General features: G+C 37.8%; 1 protein-coding gene across 1 annotated transcript in view; it reads left to right on the forward strand.

The window, feature by feature from the left end:
• abca12 (ATP-binding cassette, sub-family A (ABC1), member 12) overlaps nt 1–22,552 on the forward strand; it is a 67,039-nt gene extending 44,487 nt beyond the window's left edge. The window contains exons 53-71 of the mRNA XM_008403885.1: nt 113–202; nt 1,182–1,269; nt 1,425–1,552; nt 2,708–2,795; nt 3,117–3,225; nt 5,639–5,693; nt 7,651–7,828; nt 7,924–8,039; nt 11,024–11,186; nt 11,284–11,537; nt 11,786–11,990; nt 12,517–12,626; nt 12,853–13,003; nt 17,384–17,518; nt 18,460–18,563; nt 18,821–18,913; nt 19,034–19,139; nt 21,250–21,387; nt 21,883–22,552. Coding sequence (XP_008402107.1) covers nt 113–202; nt 1,182–1,269; nt 1,425–1,552; nt 2,708–2,795; nt 3,117–3,225; nt 5,639–5,693; nt 7,651–7,828; nt 7,924–8,039; nt 11,024–11,186; nt 11,284–11,537; nt 11,786–11,990; nt 12,517–12,626; nt 12,853–13,003; nt 17,384–17,518; nt 18,460–18,563; nt 18,821–18,913; nt 19,034–19,139; nt 21,250–21,387; nt 21,883–21,987 — 2,416 coding nt within the window. The 3' untranslated portion in view covers nt 21,988–22,552. The remainder of the gene's footprint in view (nt 1–112; nt 203–1,181; nt 1,270–1,424; nt 1,553–2,707; nt 2,796–3,116; nt 3,226–5,638; nt 5,694–7,650; nt 7,829–7,923; nt 8,040–11,023; nt 11,187–11,283; nt 11,538–11,785; nt 11,991–12,516; nt 12,627–12,852; nt 13,004–17,383; nt 17,519–18,459; nt 18,564–18,820; nt 18,914–19,033; nt 19,140–21,249; nt 21,388–21,882) is intronic.
• Nucleotides 22,553–24,506: the final 1,954 nt, after the last annotated feature.

Consider the following 24,506-nt stretch of genomic DNA (forward strand, 5'->3'; position numbering starts at 1 on the left):
TCTCAGTTAAGCCCCTCAGACTGACTTTTTTTTTTTGTTTTAGGTTGCATCATTTTGCTTGAAAAATTCATGGTACCTTTAAGTCTAAGCTGAGTGTTTTCTGACTCTACAGCAACCAGAATCCTCAATCCAGCCATCTGGTGGACACCATGATGTCATTCCCTGGGATCGATAACGCCTGCCTCGACGACTCTGATAACCAGTACGTAATTACGCTTCCAGCTGTTCCCATTTGCTAAAAAATACACTCATTTTGCTAACTGCCTCTTCTCTTCCCAGCGATTGCTATTCTTCCCGTGCCTCCTGGTTCTCTCTTTATTTTATTTTACTGGACAGCCTCTCTCCAGTCTTTTATTTTTCATTCTCTCTGGTCTCTCTCTCATGTCTCTCCTCTTCATTTCCTTGCTGCTCAGCTCGAGGAACGAGGCTGAGAGCCTCCAGCAGGTCTCTGCGATGTGACAGCATCATCTGTATTCCATAAACACCTCGTGTTTATAGGGGAGATTTTCCCCTTGCAGGCCCTCAAATCAATGTTGGCACTCATGAAGCAGAACCATGGGGAATTTTAAACCCCCCGCCTTTCCAAAAATCATTAAAAGGAAGCATAAAAAAAGGGTAGCAAAAGCATAAAACAGTTTGCATGTTTGCTCACAACTTTCTGCTATAGAAAAATGACATTGATTATTGCTAAACATTGCATTTGCAGAAGTAAATCTAAAAAAAGCATTTTAACTATCATTATTGGCAATTACTGTGCTTGTATTTCAGCAGTCTGTTGTTTTATTTGCACATAGTGTCCCTTAAACCACTTGGTGGAAAGTAAACTGTGTGGGAGTCGAGCAATAACCCACACAAACACATTTCATGCAATATCACAACACATTAAACAGCTTGGAAAACTGTGATCAGAGAATATATTTAACTTCTAGTTTCACTGAAACCACCCAAACTCATAGCTACTTCATGAGTCACTGTGGCTTTCACTCTTCTCTCAAGTTAACACACAAGTTATGCACATTGTTAGTACGGCAAACATACAGGATCAACTCTTTCTGATCTGATTTAGTTTCTTTCGTTTTTCAAGATTCAGAATGTTGGTATGATCACAAACACATGTCGAGCTGCTTTGTCTCACTGCAAATGTTTTTTTTTTGTTGTTGTTGTTTTGTTTTCTCTTAAAGGATCTGCACAAAGAGCACAAACAGCTGGCGCTCCAGTGGGAATGTCTCCAAACCATTTAGTGTGTGTAAATGCACCAAACAGGAACAGGTGAGTCTGGGTCAGGGGGAACAGTATGTGTGCGAGTGAGTGAGTTTTTGTGTTTTCACTTGTCTCCTCTGATGGCCACGTTCTCCATCATTGTAAAAAAAAACACAAAAAAAAACGGGCAATTGTGAACCATTTGTGTCTTCTGTATATGACAGATTTGCGAAAAGGACAAYCGTCAGCCCCCCTTCAAAGAGATCCCCTCGTCTCAGATCGTCTACAATCTGACTGGCGTCAATGTGGAGAACTACCTGGTGGCTACAGCCAATGACTTTATCAGGAACAGGTGAATGGAGGATAATTTGCCTTTGTTTAATAGTGGTGCAGCAAAATCTTTACTCGTGTTTGATTAATGAGTTGCAAAATACTATTCGATTATATTTTGATTTAGCAAGTCAAAATATATCTCTGACATGTTTTGCATAATTGTATTATGTTTTCTACATTTTAGTGGTTTTGCAAATACTATTTTATTCTGTTTTGATTGGACATTTTACAGAAGATGCCATTTTGAATTTTATTCTGAACCTTTCCTTCCTGTTAATCAACCCATCATGCTATTTTCCAACTGCCTTTGATTTAATTGAAATACATAGAAACTCTGCTGCTGAAATTACATACTGTGAAGTTCTTATCAGTAGTATTTCTTTTTACCTTTGCTAAACACGTATCATATTTAGCAGTTTGTAGAAAAGTGAAGAAATCCACATTGCAGTTTAGGGCTTACAGCTCTTTAGACAGAACCTCATGTTTTAGCTGTGTGTAGCATTTTAACCTCAACTCAAATCCAAAATAAATTCTAATATCCACTAAAGAGAGCATTTTTACTCATTTTTCTAATCAGAACTAAGGAATATTACATCCTACAGGCAGTTCTCTAAAACCACTAAAAATATATATATATGTAGTTTATTGATTACTTGAAATTGACTTGCTCATGCCTCTCCCAAAAGATGCCGCCCTGGGTGGTTGCACATATCAGAAATCGCCCCTGCATAGATGTGACGAGACTTAAGATCCCCTAAACACGCTTCCTTTCATCAAATTTAGCCCCATGTAAAATGCACCATGATACATCGTGATAGATGAGAAACAGTGTGACAGCACTTTGAGTCTTTCTAGTTAAATGTGTCTCTCAGAAATTGCGCTTCCATAGAGAGGAGAGAGCAGTGCAGAAATGTAAAAACTTGTTTGATAATTCCTCAAAGCTTTCTCCTCATTGTTGCTCAGCTTGAGATAAACTAGCCTCCTGTATGCCTCGGATGACTCTTCATGTTCACACTTTGAGGTTTTACCTCAAATGCTTTTTACCTCAGTGTTGGATATTTGCTGCGAGAACGAGAGAAGAATCCACTGAAAAACAGAGTGCATGTCACATTTCATTTCTCACGAGGAACCAGAGCGACTTGTTTTGATCGATGTGTCCACTCTGATTTTTCAGGTATGGCGGCTTTGCTTTTGGCATGCCGCTCCCACCTGACTTGCGAATGGACCTTAAGGCCGTTCCCAAAAACCGCACACTGTCAAAGGTAACTTTGTTTTCCCACTTGCTCACAGAGTGTCGTCTTATAATTTTAATTGCTGTGCTGATGAGTTTTTAAAAGCTAATATATAACGTCTTAATTACACTCTGCAAGATTGATGCTCTCAGATGGAGCTGGACTGTTAAATCGTCACTGTTGTCATAAATATGCTTAACTGCGACACTTGTGCAGTAAAGGCTTTCCCGCAATAATATCTGAAGCGCTGCGAATCTTTAAGGTGTTCTTTCATCGAGCTAATTTACATTTTCTGAATTTTACCACTGTGAAGTGGGTGATTGTTTTTAATGCTTGCCTTTGTGACCGTAGGTCTGGTTCAATCCAGAGGGCCACCACACGATGCCGGCGTACTTAAACAGCCTCAACAACTTGATCCTGCGTTCCAATATTCCAGCAGGCAAAGATCCACAGAAATACGGTAAGCTGGATTTAAGAAATTGTTTCAGGGTCTTCAGGTAATACCAGAAATAATTATGTAATAGGATTACTATTTGTTGAAGCTTAATGTCACTTTGAGATATTTTTGAGAAGTTATATCCTCAGTTTTTCACTGTTAATCTCTGATATTCCTTCAGGCAAACAATTTGTCCTTGTTAATGCACAATATAAAGATTTGATTAGAAAAAATAAAACACAGGATAGCAAAAAAAAAAAAAACATATCAGCAATATTAGCATATCAGCATYACCAGGTGCAGCCTGCACATTTTGTGTTCTAAATAAAGACAGCTGCAAACTGCTTGTTTACTCATGGTTCATTTTTGCTAGATTAAAGCCAGGGGGTGCTCTGTATCCTTACACTAACAGCATGATGCGTGGTGCATACTAATTAGTGTCACTCACTGGGGAACTATGCTAAAGAGAGACAAGACTGGCCCACGTTTTTTGTTTCGTTTCGGCCCTGAGAAGCACCCCAACCATCTGCCTTCGAGCAGGACACAAACACACATGCATGCACATATGAATAATAAAAACTGCACAKATAAACATATACGGCGCATGAACAGAAGAACAGACGCATGCATTTTAATTCCCCAGCAGATAGAACTGCTTCAGGAAAACGTGTAGCCGTTTAAATGTTACCGTTAATGGGGGAGGCTGGCAAGGGTGTGRATCCAGTGAGATTACTTTTCAAGGTGACCAGTTTATCTGTCAAAACTGATGCTCTCACTCTCACATTGTGCACCACAGTGTAAGCAGTGGGCTGGGAGCCTTTAGATGTCTGCATCAAACAGTTTTTTTCATCCCCCCTCCTCACAGGATTTCTGACCATATCCACCCACTATTGCAGATGTGCTGTAACACTTTAGATCATCAGTCTCTACTGTCAAGACTGTAGATTTTAATCAGACTCACTGGTGTTGCATTTTGTATTGGGAGATTTTGTGCAGCAACCTCTTGAGAAAATGTRCATTTTATCAGCTGTTTAATAACTCAAAGTTATGAGCTGCAATGTAGCATTGTGTACGACTAAGAATAATAAARCACCTATTGCAAACTTGAATCGTAGAAAACATKGTCTATTTAGAAGRGAACAAAATTTAAAGTGATGACATTTCACAGTTAACCCTTGTGTTTACAAATGGGGTCCGACCGACCCCACACCCATAAAACTTGTATCATTTACCACAGTCCTCCACGTTTGCCTCAGTCCTCGCACGAACAAGGGTTAACTTAGCAAAAAGCAAGCTCCAACATCACTCTCCTTTTCATCTGAACGCAAGTCACACACACTGCGTTCTACTGATAACACAGAATGTCAGATTTGTTTCAGATGTCTTTAAAAGTTGGTAGCAACTTAGAGACATCATATGTGTCACACATAGATGACACCACCACAGTAGTTATGTAAATGCATCACAAATGTCAAAGCAGTTACCTAATAACAACATGACTTCATCTCATGCAACACTATGCAGACACTCTTTGCACAGGTGAAGGCTCACCCAAATCAGCATGCCAAATGCTGGAAGAGTCAATGATATGAGGACAAATGTAAATTATTCTATCCTTTTGCAATAGCACAATGTAGATTGTGCACATACTTGGTGGATGTGGCAATACTTGACGTTTTACAAAAAAATACATCCTTTGTTCATATTTTCATCACATAATCATCACACATATGCTTCAGTGCTATGTAATATGATTAAAAGAAATTACATAACCTAATGCTTGCCAAATGCTTAAAGTGGCGACCTAAAAAAAACGAGACGAAAATGTCGAGGCAAAAGTAACACACCCTGGAAACGTTATAGATTTCATCCCAATATACACACACCATACCAAGCTTAGAAGTGTGACAAGACTGGATATTGTCAAAATAAACCTCCTTTCTTCATGGTTAGGGCTAAGTACACATACATAGAAAGGGGAGCATATTCTACAAGATTTAAAAAAATGGTTACAGCAGCTAAAGCTAAATACAAACATGATATGAATATGAATTTGCATTAGTCATAAATGTCTCGTCTTTGCACTCTTGGTGCTTTTAAGGAGTGCACTGATCTTCCATTCTGTTCTGAGGCTAATGTGCTTCAGGTGGACACATGCTCTTCCCGTCTCAGGAAACGTAAGCAAAGACATGAGGAAGAGTTGTTTGTGTCAGTGAGCATCTAGAATTCCACAGGAAAATGACAAAGTAAATTCAATTCCCCCTCTGTGTGCCCCAGCAAATCAAATCATCTTGTTGTGTATTTTGCAATTGACTGTGTCCCAGGCTAAGAGAATATCATTGCTCATTTGATTCTGTGCTGAAAAAACAGCTTGCATGTGGTATTTTTTTATTTTTTTACAACAGATAATAAAATACCCTGTTTCTTTCTATTACAGCCATTTCTGTCTCCAGCCACCCCTACTTTGGCCGGATGGATGATGAAGACATAGTGTAAGAACTAAGCTCAGTGTTCTWCTAAACTGATTACCAGCACACAAAAGCACAACAGCTGAAGTCATGGAAAAGACCTATATCAACCGCTGGTGCAGCAATTGAAAATTCTGCTGTGGATTTAAGATCTCCAGTTTTTGTAAAAATGACAGCTGCTGAGGCTGATGTTGGAATATTTCTCTTTAAGGAATATAGGAATGTGTAAGACAAGCATTCAAATTACGGTTTCATGGCCTTCCCATCATTAATGTTATAATTTCTCAAAGGGAAGAACAGAGGTGATGCTTTAGAGAGCAGTGTGAAACATGGCTTTACTGTCACTTTAAATCAACAAACGGATGGCGGAGTCCACATTTTGAGCAGATGTTTGCATCTCGTATGTGTTAGCATTGCTAGAATCACGTTTTCTGTGTATTCCCTCAAAAATTTTAATTATTACCATGACTGAGATTTGCTGCATATACTATTCAGTCTAAAAACGATTGGAATACCGATTATCTTTGAGCAAATCCTGCACATTTCTCTGTTCATCCCTGGTATCAACAGTTCAGTTGGTGTAAATAGTCTAAAATTAGATCCCCAGTTAGAAGGGAATATGAGTTTTTGTTTGCATGACCTGAGATAAAAATAATTTAAAAAAAACATTCTATTTTTAAAAATTGGACTGTGAAGTCAGAGTGGATTAAGGACAGGGAGATACATGACAGCAGTATTTATCCATATTTGATTTTCTAAATGGATTTTTCTTAGCTTGCGCTATTGATCAGAGTCCCAATGTAATGAGTGTTTATYCTTAAGGTGGCACTAAGGTGGATTGATTCTCCCTGGCTTCAGAGTATTAGTTTATTAAAAATACTCTGTATTTCACTTTGGAAATTAAATTCTAAGAAGGAATTTTAGCAACCTTGTTGCTTCATGAAGCCTTCTTCTTTTTGTTACCCTGGTCGAGCTAACCCTCCCACCAGTCGATTCATTGCGACTTATCACTAGTTTCTTCTGTTGTCTGAGCTGCAGCCTGCTGACATATTGCAGCAGCCACATTTGCTCATTCATTCACTCTAGGGTAATACTTGGCTTCCTCGCTTGATATATTGATTTGGCCTGTGCTGTGTTAAAGATATGGCAGATGTATTCCTTAAAATGTCTTGATTCTCGCCTTGCTGTAGCCGTGCCCATGGGAGAAATTGTAAGGCTATCTTGGCTGCACTGATAACAAGCGTGCTCAGTAGCTGCCGTTCCTGGCTTTCTTCTGTAGTAAGCGCTGCCCTGAAAACACCCACCACATGTCCCTCTCTGCTGTTCTCTCACCCTCACTCTTGGTCACTCTGGCAGAATTATCCACATCCTCCTCACAGCCTTGTGCAAGACATTCAGTCTAATCTGTGGTGTTTTAGCCATGCTAGAGCAGAGTACTAAATGTAGCTTARCAGTTTTCAGTGGAGAAATGAACAGCTGCTGACTGTGGGCTTCAAATAATTTKACCATCAAAAATTGAACATAGCTTCAACAAGGTTTTGATGGGCGAATCAGAACAGCCTCCACAACAGCAATGAAGCTGTCTTAATTGTTTTTTTCTTTTTTGTTTTTTTCTTTTTTTTCTTTTGGTGCCATCTTGTTATAAGTGAGGAACATTCATCTTTTTCWACAAAGAATTACTTATTAATGAGATTCCATTTATTGCTAGCCACTTCAATTGTTCAAATTAGTCGGATCTCAACAGGGGTCGCTAATGATCGTTGGATGCAAAGCTTAAAAATGGGCCACCCTTTTCAAGCAATTTTCAAAGAATTCTGGCACATCTCAGTAGATTGCTTCATTTGTCTTCACTGCAGTCCACACCAATCAAAGCAAGCTGCAATATCTTCTTCAAGAATATTTCTGATTAATGATACTTCAAGAAGTATGAGCAAAACTTAATCCAATCGTCTGAATGATTTTTTTTTTCTTTCCCCCACAGTGTCGAGGGAATGCTTCATATCATGGTGGCCTTGTGTGTACTGACAGGATTTTCAATTGCRTCAGCCAGCTTTGCCATCTACGAAGTCAGTGAGCACCACAGTGGCTCCAAGAGGCTCCAGCACATTGCCGGCATCAGCGAGCCCTTCTACTGGACTGTGAACTTCTTTTATGACATGGTATGTCTTGTATTGAGGCGGCATACCGAAAGGAACATTGCAGTACCTGACTTAATCGTGTAAATAATTGSTCATATGTTTTTGCGGCCCCACAGGTCATTTATTTGATCCCAGTGACACTGACCATCTGTGTGATTGCTGCCTTCCAAATTCCTGCCTTTACGGATCGACAAAATTTGGGTGCCATCAGCCTGCTTTTTGTGCTCTTTGGGTTAGTATTTTTGGAAAAGGTTTAGAAATTACTCTTTTTTTTTTTTTTTTTGCTATCATTTGTGGTTGCACTTTTCACCTCAAGTGTACAGTATGTGATAAGAAATTAGGCTATTATTATATTGTTCCAACATTTATAGGAATCATTCAGTTAAAGCCAGAACACACACTACAATAGCTGTCAATTCTGTTGTTAAAAAAAATCTATAATTTCTGTAATTTTGTCGGCTTTGATTATTATAAAGCTATGTTKTTTTTACTAATCTGTAACCTTTGGAGACATTACATCAAAAGCATCAAACGGCCTAAGAAATTTGTAATGTGACTATAATCATTTTTAGATTGGAAAACTATGGAGACTTTACTTTTTTTTTTAAATCTAAAAGTTATATAATTTTATTTTTATCACATCAAAGTAGTACACTCAGTAACTCCTTACCCATTCTTCCTATCATCTTAATCTTATTCTGAATAATCTACTTCTAATTTAGGATTGTATTAACATCGTCTTCTTGGAGAACTTTTGTAGATGATTACCAAATTGTAGCTAATTTAAAAACAACAACAACAACAAAAAAGGTTTGAGCAGCTCCATCCTGCTGGATGCAATTTTTTGCTCAGTCAGCTTTTAGCAGGGACCTTAAAATTGAAAARCTACMAACKTCATTCATATCTTAAAAGAAGATGATCTGGTTATATAACAAATAACTATACTGTGTGACTCAAGAACTAGTCTCTGTTGTAGCAATTAACCCTTTGTGGTGTAGATCATCACATTACATTGAAAAAGTATTCAGCCTCTTGAACTTGAGTTTTCTTTTGATGACAAGCATCAATACATTTTTATTGGGATTTTATGTGATAAACCAACACAAAGTCCAAAACTATGTAAAGCAAAATATGYTATTTATTTTTTTCTGCTTACAGAAGAACATTTTAAACTAGTTCCCATGTGTTATGCCCCTTAAGACAATGACTTGTTGAACCATCTCTTTTTGAGATTACAAGTTGTCTTCAATTCAATTCAATTTGTTTTTAGAGTATCTCTATACCGGTTTTCTGCATCTGTATGGCTTAAACTCTGATTATATAAAAACCCCATGTCACCATTTCTTGTCACCTTTGAAAGTTATTCTTAGATCTGGGCTTTCAGTAGGCTTTTCTAACTCATGAATATGCTGTGATCTAAACACTGAAGCTCTGATTTTATGCTTAAGGACGTTGTCCTGTTGGAAAGTGARCTTCCCCTCAAGGCTTTTACAGCCCCTAACAGCTTTTCTTCCAATGTTGCTCTGGATTTAGCTTTACTTAGTTTCCCATCCTGACTAAAGAAAAGCATCCCCACAATATAATACTACAACTATGAGGGAAGTGCTGGTCCAGAGTGATTTTTCAAAAATTTTATATCTTGAGGTTTGTGATTTCAACAAGTTAAATGCCGGGGAWGTACATACAGGGTCCGTCTTACAGGGCATTTATTAGAGGCGGTTTAACCAACTAGTCATTTTATCTTGAACTGAAGGAAACTGTAAGTTGCAACGCTAAAATAGTCACAATATGATAATTTCCTACTTTGTTATTGGGRGGGTTTTACGCAAGAAATCCTGTTGGATTTTTGTGAATTCATCCTCCCAAGCCCCAAACTCTAAAGGTAGAATTTAAAGTCTATAAAATCCTAGGCAAAATAAATCCACAGATGTATTTTTTGAYTGGAAGGGTACATATTGCTTTATKGTGTAAGGCCCAGGGGCTTCTGACTAAGCATCAGTGTGTAACAAGATGTCAGCACGAAGCTTCTGGCTGCCTGTARAATATTATCAATATGAAGACTGAAATCTTGTTGGCAAACAGTGAAACTTTGAATCAATCAAAAATCCAATGTTTCTTACAGAGGATTTTCCTAAGCCTTGTGATCATTCAACTGCTCCTGCATTTACAACAGCCTTTTCTCRCATATGCACTGGGATTTCTAATCTCTAATGGGTGTTACTTTGTTTGCTGCGAGGTTAAATTCACAGCACAGACCAGACGGAGGCTGCTGCTGTCAAACGTAAAGACAGCTATATATTTTTTATTTTTTTTTACTTTCTAATTTCTTTTGACAACAGATGGCATTAGCACTGAAAGGCTGTTATAAAATCCCTCCCAACATGGTCATTCCATAGACAGACAGAAAGAGGTCTAAGTAATAAATAGACCCTAATACAGTGACGGATGAATCTCAAGTTTTAAAATCCTTCTGATAAAGATATTCAGATTTTTCAAACCAATAGTGTGTTATGTTTTCTTTATCTGTACCGGAAGACTCCATTATATCATTCACCAACTGTAGTGGAAATTTAGACCCCTGTGTTGGCCGTTGTTGTTCCCAGGCCTCATACTGAGTCCTATATCATCGTAGGCAGAGTCAGCACTCTGCTTCTCATTTATCAGACAGATGTCTCCCTCCCAAGCAATGAGTAATCGCACTGCTCCATCTGTCAGGCTGCACCCACCTGGTCTGGTGTGCAGCCTTCTTGCTTCTGTTCCTTGTCATGGCTTGGCACCCACAGTCTGCCTACCAAGCACCTTTTTTTTGGACATGGCACACAGATGCTTTGTCTCTGTCTAGCTGTGTGTCTCTTTCAATTCCTTCCCTCCTCTTTTTTATTTTTCATTTCTCTCTTTGTTTCACTTTTTTCTTCTGTTCCTCACTAACCCCTTCCCCACCAATCAGACGAAGTAGGAGATTAYGTGAGAGAAAAAGGAAAGGAGATGTTCCTCCACCTGGAGAATAAAGAAAGAAGTAATTTATCCTTGTCTGTTTTGGCATCAAGACTGAATGTTTACTCTCCTTGTGGTGTGGTATTTTCCACTTTGCTTTTTTCAATATTCTTCTGTGCCTGCTTTCATCAAGCTCAAATCGACTGTTTGGTCTGTTTAGAGACCCTCGTTTAAAGTTTTTTCTGGAGGTTTTAAAATATTCTTCCTTTGCCAAACTCTCAGGTTTGCCACATTCCCATGGATGTATCTGCTAGCGGGTATCTTCAAAGATGTGGAAAAGGCCTTCATCACCTATGTGTGCATCAACCTCTTCATCAGCATCAACACCATCATCACCACCTCCATTTTGTACTTTTTAGGACAAATATCAMTGCACAGCAAGGAGGTAACCAGCATACTTCAAGAGCACCAAGAGCAAAACATTAAGTTCAAAAACAAGATCTTTTAAGCTTAGTTTTTTTTTATTTCTTTCATCCTAACAGATCATCCAGGAGATCCTGAGGAAGCTGAGCAACGCATTCCTCATCTTCCCCCAGTTCAGCTTTGGGAACGGACTGATGCTGCTGGCCAGGTCGAACATCGAGGTCCAGATTCTCAGCGGCTACGGCATTGATGCCTACAAGAGTCCATTCTCCTCAGAAAGCTTGGGCTGGATGTTCATCTCTTCCCTCATCCAAGGATGTGTCTTCTTCACTCTGCGCCTCTTGCTGAACAGGACCCTCATACGTAAAGTCAGGTAAGGTGCCAGATGTTAAAATGATTTTTTTTTTCATTTTTTGTCCTTAAAAAAAATCACTAAGTCAGTGTGCCCTCTTTTTAACCCTTTAAACCAATACAACATGTACAGAATGTTGTTTCAAGGTCTGTTTTTTCAGTCTTCTTGCTGTCATGAGGTTGGATATACAGCAGGTGCAGCAAAGTGTGGCTCAGTGGGTAGAGCAGTGTGTCAGAAGATGGTGGGTTCAGTACCTCTTTTTTTTGTAGGCATCTAATTCTGGGGAGAAAGACACTGCCTCAGTCTGAGCTTGAAGAGGAGGATGAGGATGTGGCAACGGAGAATCTTCGGGTGGCCAGTGGAGCAGCCAGATCAGACCTTCTGCAGATCAACCAGCTCACCAAGGTCTACCAACATTTCAGTAAGAAGGTTCCTGCTGTCAAGAAGCTGTCTGTGGGCATCCCTGCTGGAGAGGTAAGAACTCACAAACAAAAACACAAATTAGTAATACAATGGCGTCTGATTAAAGGCTGTGTGACAGTGAAGTGGTCATTGTTTCCCTAATTACCAACCTGTGGCAGAAACAAATCTCTGTAATTATCCAAACAAAGCAGAGTCCAAATAATGTCTAAATTATGCTGTTTTCTGAAGAGTTTAGCTCTTGTACAGCTCTCCATGAGAGATTTAAACCTAATTCAGTTTTTGTAATTATTGCTATTATTATATAATCAAATACTAATAACATAGTAAACCCAAGAATCCATATTTTGTGATGCTGTTGACTGCTTTTACAAAGTTATTGCCCAAACTGGCATTTATTATCAGATCTTTTAGAGGTTAAATTATTTCTCAATATCTTTTTGTTTATTTGTTTTAAACCACTAACTTTGTTTTTGCTACATTGTTGTAGACTGAAGCTCTGAAAACTTGCATGAACATCGATGTAATCTTACTGCTTTCTAAATAAGTCGAGTTATTAAGTTAAGTCTTTGCCTTTCAGTGCTTTGGCCTCCTGGGAGTGAACGGGGCAGGAAAAACAACCACCTTCAAGATGCTGACTGGAGACGTGAGCCCCACTGACGGCTCCGCACAGATCAGGGACAGGAATGGGTAAGCTGTACAACGATTAGCTTATACACAAAACTTTTCAAATTTTCTTTTGTGTAGTGTTGAAGGAAATAGGTAAATGTTTGTAGCGTAGCTTTTACATTTTTTTTTTTTTTTTTGAGGATACAGATATATTTCAGATGCTTACATGACAATCTAAAGTTATTAAGTATGTCTCGGAGAGAAAATAATATTTGATGCCATTTAAAAATATTTTTCTTGCCCCCAGGCGCTTGGTGGACATCATGGACTGCCGTGGCCAGGGAATTAACATCGGCTACTGTCCCCAGGTGGATGCACTCGACGAGCTGCTCACTGGAGAAGAACATCTGTACTTCTATGCTCGCATTCGTGGCATCTCAAAGAGAGAGATAGCTGGGGTAAGCAAGAGCTGTCTTTCAAAGCTTTGGGTAGTGACAACATCATATGCAAAACGACACAGGATCTGATACATATTCCAAGGTGCACTCTCAGTGCAGCACTGGAAGCTGTTGCTTCCATGCATACCTAATCAGAGCGTATGATGTGTGCTGAAAGCCTTACAGTGCGGAGCGAAATGGAAAAGCTATTGTCATCTTGGCTCGGCGTCCAAACTTCAGAATTGAGGACTGAAGTTTTCATCAAGCAGACGTGCTTTTTGCATCTCTGCAAATTTGTGTTTAAATGATACATTAATGGTGGTAGGATCTTATTAGATGTGTCACTTTATCCCCATTCTTCTCATTTATCTTTGAGAGAACTAATCAATCTTGCTTCTGTGGTAATTACTCAGCGTGCCTGTCTGTCACTGCTGCCAACATGAGAGAAATTAGCAGAGGAACAAAAGAAAATGGAGTTTGGAGGGAGCTTTGAAAACATTTTGCATATAGAGCAAGCAATCTTTGTCTTTCTGACAACCTGTATGTTCTTTGCTTTTGTGCTAATCTTGTGTTTTTCCCTGATCAGCTCCCGACATGACGGATGCATTGCTAGATCCCAAGGCAGTGCACTTTCATGCATAAAATTAAGCAGTCATGGATCAATAATCATAGATTAATTATTTTATATTTCTGGTCCTTTCCTCTTCTAATTTTCGGCACTCCGAAGCCAATTCAACATAACTTCCTTTTGGAATATTTTTCTTTTAAAATTCAGATTTTTCTTTTCTTTTCTGTAGGCACTATGTGTATTCCTGTGATTATCACACTCGATAGACTTACCATAAACCTTTTAGTTCAGTGCAGTAATATGCTCTATATCATCACACTTTGTGTAAGCTAAAGCGTATTTATTTAACAAATTTATATTCAGATTATGAAACAAATAAGGAAAATAAATTGTTGTGACATAAATCTCTTACCATGCTGTAAATTAAAATACTCAAAGAATATAACATATAACATGCTTATCACAATAAAACAACATAGGAAAAACTCTGGTGCCTACACAACAAAGTCTGCAGAGTTAAATCAACACTATGCCRAGTCTATATGATCCTTACCAGAATAGGTGTTAGTTTAACTCTTTTCAGAGTTATTTCAACAAGACATTAAGTCATGTTAACACTTGAAAAAGTTTGAACTACTCAAAGTATTTTTGAAATAACTCTGTAAGAGTTAAATTAACACCAATTCTGATAAGGACCATATAGACTCGGCATAGTGTTGATTTAACTTTGCAGAATTCGTTGTGTACCTCCAGCAGTTAAGTAATTTGCTCATGATAAAAAAAAAATTTAAAAAAATAATTTTTTGTGTAAATACATTGACACTAGTATTTTTACCAGATGTTATCATTTAATGAAAATCACATACTACGACATGCTTATCTGGTACAGTCCCATAATAAAATATGACTTAAAATCTGTTTCCTTTAGGGACTAAGTAAGATGATTAAATATTTTCAATGATCTGAACCAATATCCCCTCAGATTAAATTACTCAGGTGTTTAGATAATATAATCTTTGCATCATTTGATTAATACAGAAATTGAATAAGTGTATTTATTACCACTGCATTTACAGTAGATACACTTTGTAATTGTGAGGCTTATCTCCATGGAAATACCAAAATACAGCTGAAAATCTGTGCCACTTAACTGAAGGGGTTTGTGAGTTCAGTGTAAATAAGCACGGTCATCCAGTCAGGTTAAAAGAGAGATTCAATCAGTCATGTTTCATGACTCATGCTTTCCTAACTCATTAATCTTTTTATAGCCCACCTCACTGACCACACAGAATAAGCACATCTTTGTGTGACCTCACCATCATTTCATTAGTACAGAGAACAAAGCAATAAATCTCTAAAAGCTAACATTGATCTAGCTGAGGTTGACTGAGGTGACGTTCTGGGATGATGTCATAGCTCAAAGCTAAAAGAGGCCAAAAAGTTGTCTTCGCATACAACGTAAGATATGTTTATCGCTTTTTTTTACTTTTGGTAGTCTGCTAAAAYGTGCTATCATTTCTCACAAGTACTGACAGCTGGCGCGGCAGTTGTCATGACAAATCTGGATTACACGCCGAAAAAAAAAAAAAAATCTGCCTCCCTTTCTCTTCCTGCGCTCCATTTTCCACAGAAACTAAAAAACATTGATTGTCTCTGACACACTCAGTCATGTTATCAACWGAACCAGAGACAACATCAGCAAGTATACTCAGACACACAGACACACGGAKAGACAATGAAGCGCAGAAATAGACGTCTGACACTAATCACTGTCGCCGCTGTTGTCGCAAGCCCTTCGCCTTCATCTGATCAGGCTAATGACAACAATGGTTGTAATAGCCACAWCGGCAGTGTCAGCCTAATTCACCAAGATGAAGTTATATATAGAATTTCTCTTGATGATGTCTCCTGCTGACAGTCCCCTTGCTGTGGATAATGAGACAAACCTTAATGGGGTCATTTCACATTGACATGGTTTTGTCGGCTTAATGAGTTGTTACATCAAAGGTGCTGGAGAGTGGCTTTTATGAGAGAACATGAAAACACAACAAATTTTGATCTGATCCTGGCAGGAATGTAATAAGCTGCAGCTACTAGTCATCCAGACTCGGTAGATGAATACTGAGTAGTTTTCGCAACTACTTAATTTTGTAGACATTGTTCAACTACCTGGGCCAGTGAACCAAACAGAGGGGGGGAAAAAAAACAAGAGTTACAGCTGAAATCCTCTTACAAAGGAAAAGTAGAAAAGCTAAGCCAACTGAGGTATCTATTGCATTAGCTTGCTCTATTGATCTGCTTTCCCAACTCTCCAGCTGGTGAGGAAATGACCATAGTTTAATTGGAAATGACCTCAAGCTTTTTTTTTTTAAAGCACACTGGTATCAGAGCTCACAGTTTCATGCGATTGATAAAARGAAAACAGTGGAGATATTTTTTTAAGCGCCTCTAATCGTTAGGTATCATTCTGCTTTGTTGACTTGTTCCTTTGCAAAAAAGAATTTACTGACATGCACCAAATGGATTTTCCTGCATCGGTTCCTGCTGCCTTAGGACTGCTGCCAGTTTTTGATAGAGTAAAGTCACCATGTAATGTCATCATTGTAGTGCAAACAATATTAAATATGCATGCGAGCAGAGCTGATAGACACCTTGTGTAATTTACTGTGTTGCTGTAGTGGACAGAATAGGAGAAAGCAATTACTGTAAGACCATTAATATCAWGTTCCCAGTGAGGGGCAGGCCACTGTTTGCTCTTTGTCCTTGTAAATCCACATTTCCCTGCTGAGTATACGCTCAAAGCAGTGGTGGCTTTTTGGACCTCCGCTGAGAGCGTCCATTTGGTGGATTAAATGGGTACGAAATCAACTTTCAGGCTGTTGGTTTAGATCTGCTTTAGTTAACAATTGAATGGCTTTTGGTTTTCCATGTTGGAAATACCATACAGCTACAACCAGAAGTTTACATACACCCAACACGTACATTTTCCAGGGAGGAMTGATTTTGCCAGTTGATTTATTTCTTTATTTTTTTAAACAATGTGACCTTTTTTTTGTAGACGTTTTCATCCAGTCAGTGTTAAAATGATTCATAAAGGCTCAAATATATACTTCCAGATGAATGTCTCTCAGCAAGTAGCAGAGAAACTGCACACACACACACACACACTTTTTATAGCCATCAACAAGATTCTGGTGTACTATTTGGCAGGATGTTTGTCCATTATTTTTTTTATCATAAATACTAGAGCTTGTTTRAATTGATTAGTCTCCTGKCATGGAGCCGATTTTAAAGTATTTTCAGCAAACTTTCAACAGATCTGGAGTYGGAAGACTAAGGAAGCCTTTTAGAAAAATTGTTGATTTGAGTTTTGAGTTTGAGGTTCTAATTAGGTTGCAACTCTTATATATGTGTCTCYCTCACATGTTTTGTGCTCAGACAAGACGAAGATTGAGCTATTTTGTCGTTACAACAAATCCAATGTTTGGATGAGTTAAGGGAAGGATTCCAAAACCAACTTTCGAGCTTGGTGGGGTAAGACGTTATCATGCTAAGTGGCAAAAAAGGAATTAGAGACAATCTGTATTAAATTCAAACATGAGCACTCAGTTATTTTTCTAAAAATCTTTGAAGTTGCCAATGAAGAGCATGTGTAGACCACTGGCAAGACTTTTACTTGTAAATGTAACTTTCAGTTCTATAAATAATCAGTCACTTTTGAGTTTGAAATGTTACAGGGACAAAGAATTATGATGTTGAAGGGGACAAACCTATGGTWCTAGTTATCCTGATCATCCCTCGTTTAATCYCCTGCATGCTTCCTTCCYTTATAGGTGGTGAACTACCTTCTGAAGAGGCTAGAGCTGAATTACTACAAAGACATCATCACAGATGGATACAGCTGTGGAACCCGCAGAAAGCTCTCCACTGCTCTTGCKCTCATCGGACATCCACAAATCCTGCTACTGGTAAGGAGGATGCACCTGTCTATACAAGCCCACCTGGCTAATTATTTTCCTCAATGGTCACCAGAATGATAATATCAACCTAGTTGATTATAGATGTTTTTAATGGTCCTTGAAGTAAATTTGATGTTTGCACATTGCATTTGTCATGATCCCTTAGATTATTATGAAATTATTCTTTCAGTCTCTGCATATCTTTCTTGGCTTTAGCATAAGTAAATCAAAATTTTGTAAACTCCTCCTGGTGCTCTGTCACAATCCAGTTATTGTTCTGCAATTTTTGTCAAGTTTTGTAAAGACTCCTCCATACYGATATTAGCCTGATTCTGATTTACAAACTATGATACCAGAAGATGTAAGACAAGATATAATCTACTGTAAAACATGGACTTTTTATGRTTTTAAAACTAAAACAAAATGATTGTAGAATTAGCATTTAAGCTGTCTTTGCTGTTTTATGTACGCGATTAGCATTGTGAAAACAACAATTTCCTTATAACTTACTTCTGAAATTTCAAAAAGGYTCCCAATGCTCCATCATGTTTCATAATAAACAGATGCTCAAAATGATCAAACTGAGCAACTTTGATGTACTTTGCTCAGGCTTATTGTTTTCTGCTGAAAGTMTTATTGTCTCCAACCTTGAAGGAATTACATGTCTTGATCTCTTAGAGAGAATACAACTCTTTTTTTTTTTTAATAGCGTTTTAAATCTTTACCTTTTCAATGCCGTGCTGATGCATTCTGAGGGAAACCTTAGTAATATTTTATTCACACTGCATTCATTTTAATGCACTGTGTTGTGGTAACACAGCATTGTTACCACAACATGGTGGTGATTAAAGCAGTGGGTTCATCGATAGGATAAAGGTGAAGTTTCACTGCATCACTAATACTAATATCAATGCACTCYTCTTCTTCACTGACTCATTTCATCTTCCCAGGATGAGCCAAGCTCTGGCATGGATCCACGCACCAAGCGTCATCTATGGAAGATCATCTCAGAGGAAGTGAGGGGCAAATGTGCAGTGGTTCTAACCTCTCACAGGTAAGAAGTAAATTCTAATTTCAGCTGACTAACATCTATACTTTGCCTTTTTATTAGTAGGAGTAAAGATTAAAAAAAATAAAATAAATCAAAGTGGACAAACAAGTTGGATAGCAGTGTAGCACCATATGTTTTGTGTTTTTCCTCTCTTTCCTAGTGTTTTGCAAATGAAATAATAAYATTTAAGTCTAATTTTTCTAAGTTTGAATGGTCCTTGCATGACCTTTTATCTTTCTCCCCTTGTCTCCGGATCTCAGCATGGAGGAGTGTGAGGCTCTCTGCAGCCGTCTTGCCATCATGGTGAAAGGTCAGTTCCGATGCCTGGGCTCCCTGCAGCACATCAAGAACAGGTTAGTGACCTCTACTCATCCTTCAACACACCTCCGCTCTCTTCCTCACCCACACGTCTGCCTCAGATATGTAATAACAGTTTAATGTTTGTAAAAAAAATAAAAAAATCTTTTGTGCAGGTTTGGCAGCGGGTTYACTGTGAAGATGTACTTGTCCAAGCCTTCGTGCGACGCAGAGGAAATCACTGCTTTCATGCAGCGCAAGTTCCCCACCACGTTTCTCAAGGTGAGCTTTGTCAAGTCATCAAAGGAGTCAAAAGTACTTAACAGAGTTRAGGTGAAAGACTGTAGCACGCTCTAATAAATGTGGCGAGACATTTGTTTATGTTTGTTGTAAAGAAAAATAGTAGATCTGACACGATTATGAAATAAAGTAGAGTCTTTTAAGTCAATGTGTTCCTCTCCCTTGTTAACATATTGAAGAGACATTTTAACTTAAAATTTTAGCAGCTTAAAGGTCTGGTGAAATTGTGCAGTTTTTTGCTGTTTAATTATGTAGATAGTTGTATTAAAAATATTGTCTAATCTTACAGGACTGAATCAGTGATATGTATATTTTTGGACAACTTCATAATACTATTTTTGTGACATATTTRTACAAACAAATTGCACMTAATGTTCTAAAACATATTTTATTACAATATTTAATTTCTATAAAAGCAAACTTTTATTTCTGTTTCACATAAAAATCTATGAAAGCATTAATTGGAAATTATGTTGCCAGGAAAAAATAAAAAATAAAAAGTTCTGTTACCCTTCCAAGTCCATTACAGTCCTAAGCTAAAACAGTATTATAAAATAAAATAAAAAAAAAACAAAAATTGTGCTTTAGTCTTTCCTCAGTCAGAGGTTACTTGTGTTAATGCAAAATAATTCTGAACATAACTTCTGATTTGGATGAAACTTCATTTGTTTGTGAAATTAATTGAAATCTATCAACCATAAACTTACCATAACCCAGCATTATAAACACAGACAGAAGAGGAGTTAAAATATTGCCAAGTAATGTCTGACAGTGTCACTGTAATTACATGGCACAGTCGCTGTGTATAGCCGGCGGCAGTAAATCTTTTTTTTTTCCTCTCTCTCTMCTATTCTGACAACTTCATTCTGACATTCTACTTTGTTTAGTGTGAAAAACTAAGTGTCAACAAGCTGTTGCATAAACATGGATGTGGGTTTAGATGTAATTCTTCCTGTTTGTGTTAAAAACTTTTTTTTAAATCCTGAAGGACATTCATAACTCCTTAGCTTCTAAATGCTTTCCAACCGTTGAAAATTTGTGTTTTCACATTCTAAACATATTCCAAACAGAATGATAGGTTCAGAAGGTTGCCGCATCTTTAATTACATGCAGCCCTAAAACACTATTAGCATTACTATATTGATCAGTAAAACTTATATGGTCTTAAATTGATTATTTTCCCATCTTCATTCAGTTTAAACCCAGATTAGCTGGCCCCTGATGCTGAAGCTAATGCCCAGTTTGAGAGGGGCCAAGATCCAATCAGACAAATTAGTGGTTTATGCAAATGCTGTTTTTTTGAAGCTTCAAATCACTAAGTTTGCATTTAGTGGTTATTAAAACCACAAGCCAGTGACTATTAAACATGAGATGGAACTTGGAGGCAATGCACCACCAGTGATGTTCTTGAGTGAAACACTTACTGAGAACGTAACCCTTAGAAGGTGTCGGGTTAAATCAGCTACCTGACAGAATGTAAATATATAGTTATTTTGAACATCTGTATTGTCTGCATTTCATTTTCTGTTCTCAGAATGTGTTTCAAACAGGAGGATCATTGATGGCGCACTCCCTCCAACTGCTATTTGCTGTTTAAAAAATGTATTGACTTACTCTGTAAAAAAACTATTCAACGCAAACGTGACAATGAAAAAAAAGTGCCTGTATAAGCCATTACAAAATCCTTAGGTGTTATACAGGCACCTTGGTCCATTAACCAGTATGCCTACTAGTTACCTTTGGAGGCAAACTAATGTGGATTCATTCTAAATGACAATGACACGACTATTTACAGCAGGCTTAAAAATAATTTGAGCTGTTTTTTAAGTGCTATTGGTCTGTTAAGTTTACTGATTTCCAAAAGTGTGAGATTTGTTTTGCTAAAAATCTAGAAATGTAAAATGCTCCAGGTTTGTTCTTGACATTCAGTTTGTATATAGCTTATTGTGGATTGGCTATCAAAGAATGTCGATTTTCTCCCGAAGCAAATATCTTTATGTCTAATGTTCAGTACACTACTTTTGGTTTCACTGGGAGTTTAATGTTTTCACCAACCTTAAACACAAACTCTGCTTTCTTTCTCAACGCACAGGACCAGCACTCTGCCATGGTGGAATACCACGTACCAAATGCTCCTGGTGGGGTTGCTGACATCTTCAGCCAGCTTGAGTCCAACAAGCATGCTCTGCGGATCAAACACTTCTCTGTGAGCCAGACCACACTGGATGAGGTGAGGAAAAAGAGACAGAACATAAACAGAGAGAGAAAGAGAGAGAGAGTGAGCGGGAAGGAAGTACTGTGTCACTTTGTGGTGTTGGGGAGATGGTGGCGGGGGACAGAAAAAAGGGACATGAGATGAGAGAAAGAACGGCCGGGTGGTAGGGGAAGCAGGGACAGAAGAAAGCTGAGTGGGAGGGAAAGACAGAGCATAGAAAGTTTAAAAGAGTCAGAGGAAAACTGACAGAGGGTATGCCTGAGGGAAAATAAATGGAATATGAGTTTGGAAGAGAATCCATGAGCTTTATATGCAGCCAAAGCTGATATTCTTCAACTACTCTAAACCCTTTGGGGCTCTGGGATTGGAAGACACCATAGATGGAAGAAAACGAGGGGGGTTGGGCTGTGAAGCTGACCAGACGATAAGCAAAATGTTACAGTTTTCCTCAGAAGAAATTATTACTTTTTACTTTGCCTTCCATCTTACATTGTTACTGAATCCCCACAGGTCTTCATCAATTTTGCCATGGGAAATATTGGCATGGAAACCATCCCAATTCACGGTGAAGACGACTTTGAAGACCTGGGTTCCATTAAGGCTGTTGAGACATAGAGCTGACTGGCTGGAATGAAGGTTCATTTACCCAATATAGACATATAAATACCTGTAGTATGTTCAAAGTATGATCAAAAGCAGGGTAAATGAAATTATCTTTACCAAATTATTACTTGCACAGATGAACAAATGAAGATAGATCGATCTTGTGTCTATTTACTGTTTTCTTTCCTAATTTGCTAGATTTTAATATTTATGAGATTTAATTGTTTTCTTTGTGGCTGGGCTACTGGAGCAAATTTTCAATATTCCTCAATTATTATCTTCAACTGACCATAATGCTGGTATGCTTTGATTGTGTCAAATGAATCTTACTCATCATCAAATTTTCAAATGTAAGTACATATTATTGTAAGTACTAGTTACAAGTGAAAAGAAAATACCTCTACTACAAACTCAATGTGCAGATTTGCTCTACTCCTTAACACGCCGCTCATTATTGGAGTGGCTGTAGTGAATACTAAATAGTCTCTCCTGCTCTTGGACCATCTAACCTTAATCTTGAATGTATTTACTTTTTGTAATCAAAATAAAACAATTTTTCAAGTGCTGTTGCAATACATGTGATGCATTTTCTTTTGATTCTACATTCTGATTCATCGCTTTTGATCCATATCATTATCATTCTATTATACTGTGTTGCTTAGGTGTGAGAGGCATACTGTCTTGTAAAATAAATAAATCCCTTTGAGGTATTTCACACTTAGTTAAGTTGCATCCACAAACTTGTCTGCATTTCATTTAAATTGATGATAGGCCAACAAAAAATAGTCCATGATTAAGAAGTGAAAAACTTTAATACGTTGTTTTACAAATAAGTCTGAAAAAGGGGACATGCGTATTTTAACACCCCTTAACTGTGACACCCTGAATAAAGTCAATTACTTTAGGACTTGCGTAATTAGTATCGTTTACACCTGTTATTTCACTTTAAGGTTTCTCAAGTGTTAGTTGAAGGCTGTATAGATTTATTAGAGCACATTAGTTACCAAACGGCATCATTAAGACCAAGGAGCTCTCTTAGCATAATGTTGTGGAGAAAATAAAGATAGGGTTAGGTTATAAGAAAAATAATATTCCCACCTTTGAACAGCTCACTGTTCACTCCATCATTCCTTTATGATATGTTTTATTTCTACTAATGGAGTACAACAGCAAACCTAAAACGAGATGGCTGTCAAATGTTGGCTGGGCAAGGAAGCCATCAGTCACAGAAGCAGCCAAGAGGTCCATTGTAATTCTGAAAGAGTTGGAAAGATTCACAGATCAGGTGGGAGAACCTGACGACAAGACCAGTATTTGCCCTGCGATCCCCAAATCTGTCCTTGATGAAAACCTTGGAAGAAGAAAGCCATACAAAGCCCTATTTGCTTTTGTATGCGTTTGCAAGGCACTGTGCAATAAAGTTCTGTCACCTGGTAGAAAAAACTTAGTGAAGACCAGGATTGCACTGTAAATCCATTTAGCTTGGATCCATTTTAGCTAAACAACAACGAAATGTTAGCACACAAACAAACATCTTAAAAACTAAGAATGAAGCTAGGTATCAGAGAAAGGATGGTACTTTTTTCACACTGTTTGTGTTCTCTTTATATGTATGCACAGAAATGTTTCCACTGACCTTTGCAATATATTGCTCTTGGTCATGAGCACTGATTGTTTACAACCCTGTGTTCCACATACTGTGAATATAAACAGAAAGCACTGCGATGATAAAAACTAGACCCAGTACCTGGAAAGCAGCAGATCTAAAATGTACAAATGCTCACACTCATTATTAAGGGCTGCTGTTGTAATAGACCCAATGTAACATTGTTTTTTGTTTTTTTTTGCATCCTTTTGCAAAAACAGCAAAAAGTTTCCTTGGAAAATGTGTCATCTGGATGGCAGCACATATTACCCCAGTTCATATATTGCTCTGCATCACTGGTATATTCAGAAATAGAAAGTCACCTATACTTCATATAGTTATACATCCACATACAATTGCGAATAAAGGCTTATGAGCTGTGTCCTGATGAAAAACTCTATTCCATCACATTTAACCAAGAGAACAAAAAGCAGATGTACAATACAATATGTATTCACGGTCTGATTTGTTAAACTCTGGGGACATTTTTTTTTTTTTTTTACCTTGCCTTCGTCTATCTTATTTCAGTGCAGGCTCAAAAATTGCAGTGCTGCTTTCAGATCTTGAATCAATTGGATTCAGCAAAAAAAAAAAAAGTGTTCACCCACAGTCGTTTTTAAAAGGGATTCGACTGAGCCCATGCAATTATTTCCACCATAGCGTGTGCCTGGCTTTGCTGCAGTGCTGAAGGCTTGATGATGACAAATAATCTATAAACCTTCAAGTCTTTGCTTGCAAATAGATATTTAACATCTTGAAATGTAATCTTTGTGAATTGCTTAAGCTACTTTCAGACTTACTGGGATCTCAGAGGTTTTTACTTAGAACAATATATCTGAAAAGTGTTTAGTTGTTCAATATTTAATTTTTATCCAGCCAATTTTTT

The sequence above is a fragment of the Poecilia reticulata genome, linkage group LG2 (assembly GCF_000633615.1).
Source record: "Poecilia reticulata strain Guanapo linkage group LG2, Guppy_female_1.0+MT, whole genome shotgun sequence".
Taxonomy (NCBI): Eukaryota; Metazoa; Chordata; class Actinopteri; order Cyprinodontiformes; family Poeciliidae; genus Poecilia; species Poecilia reticulata.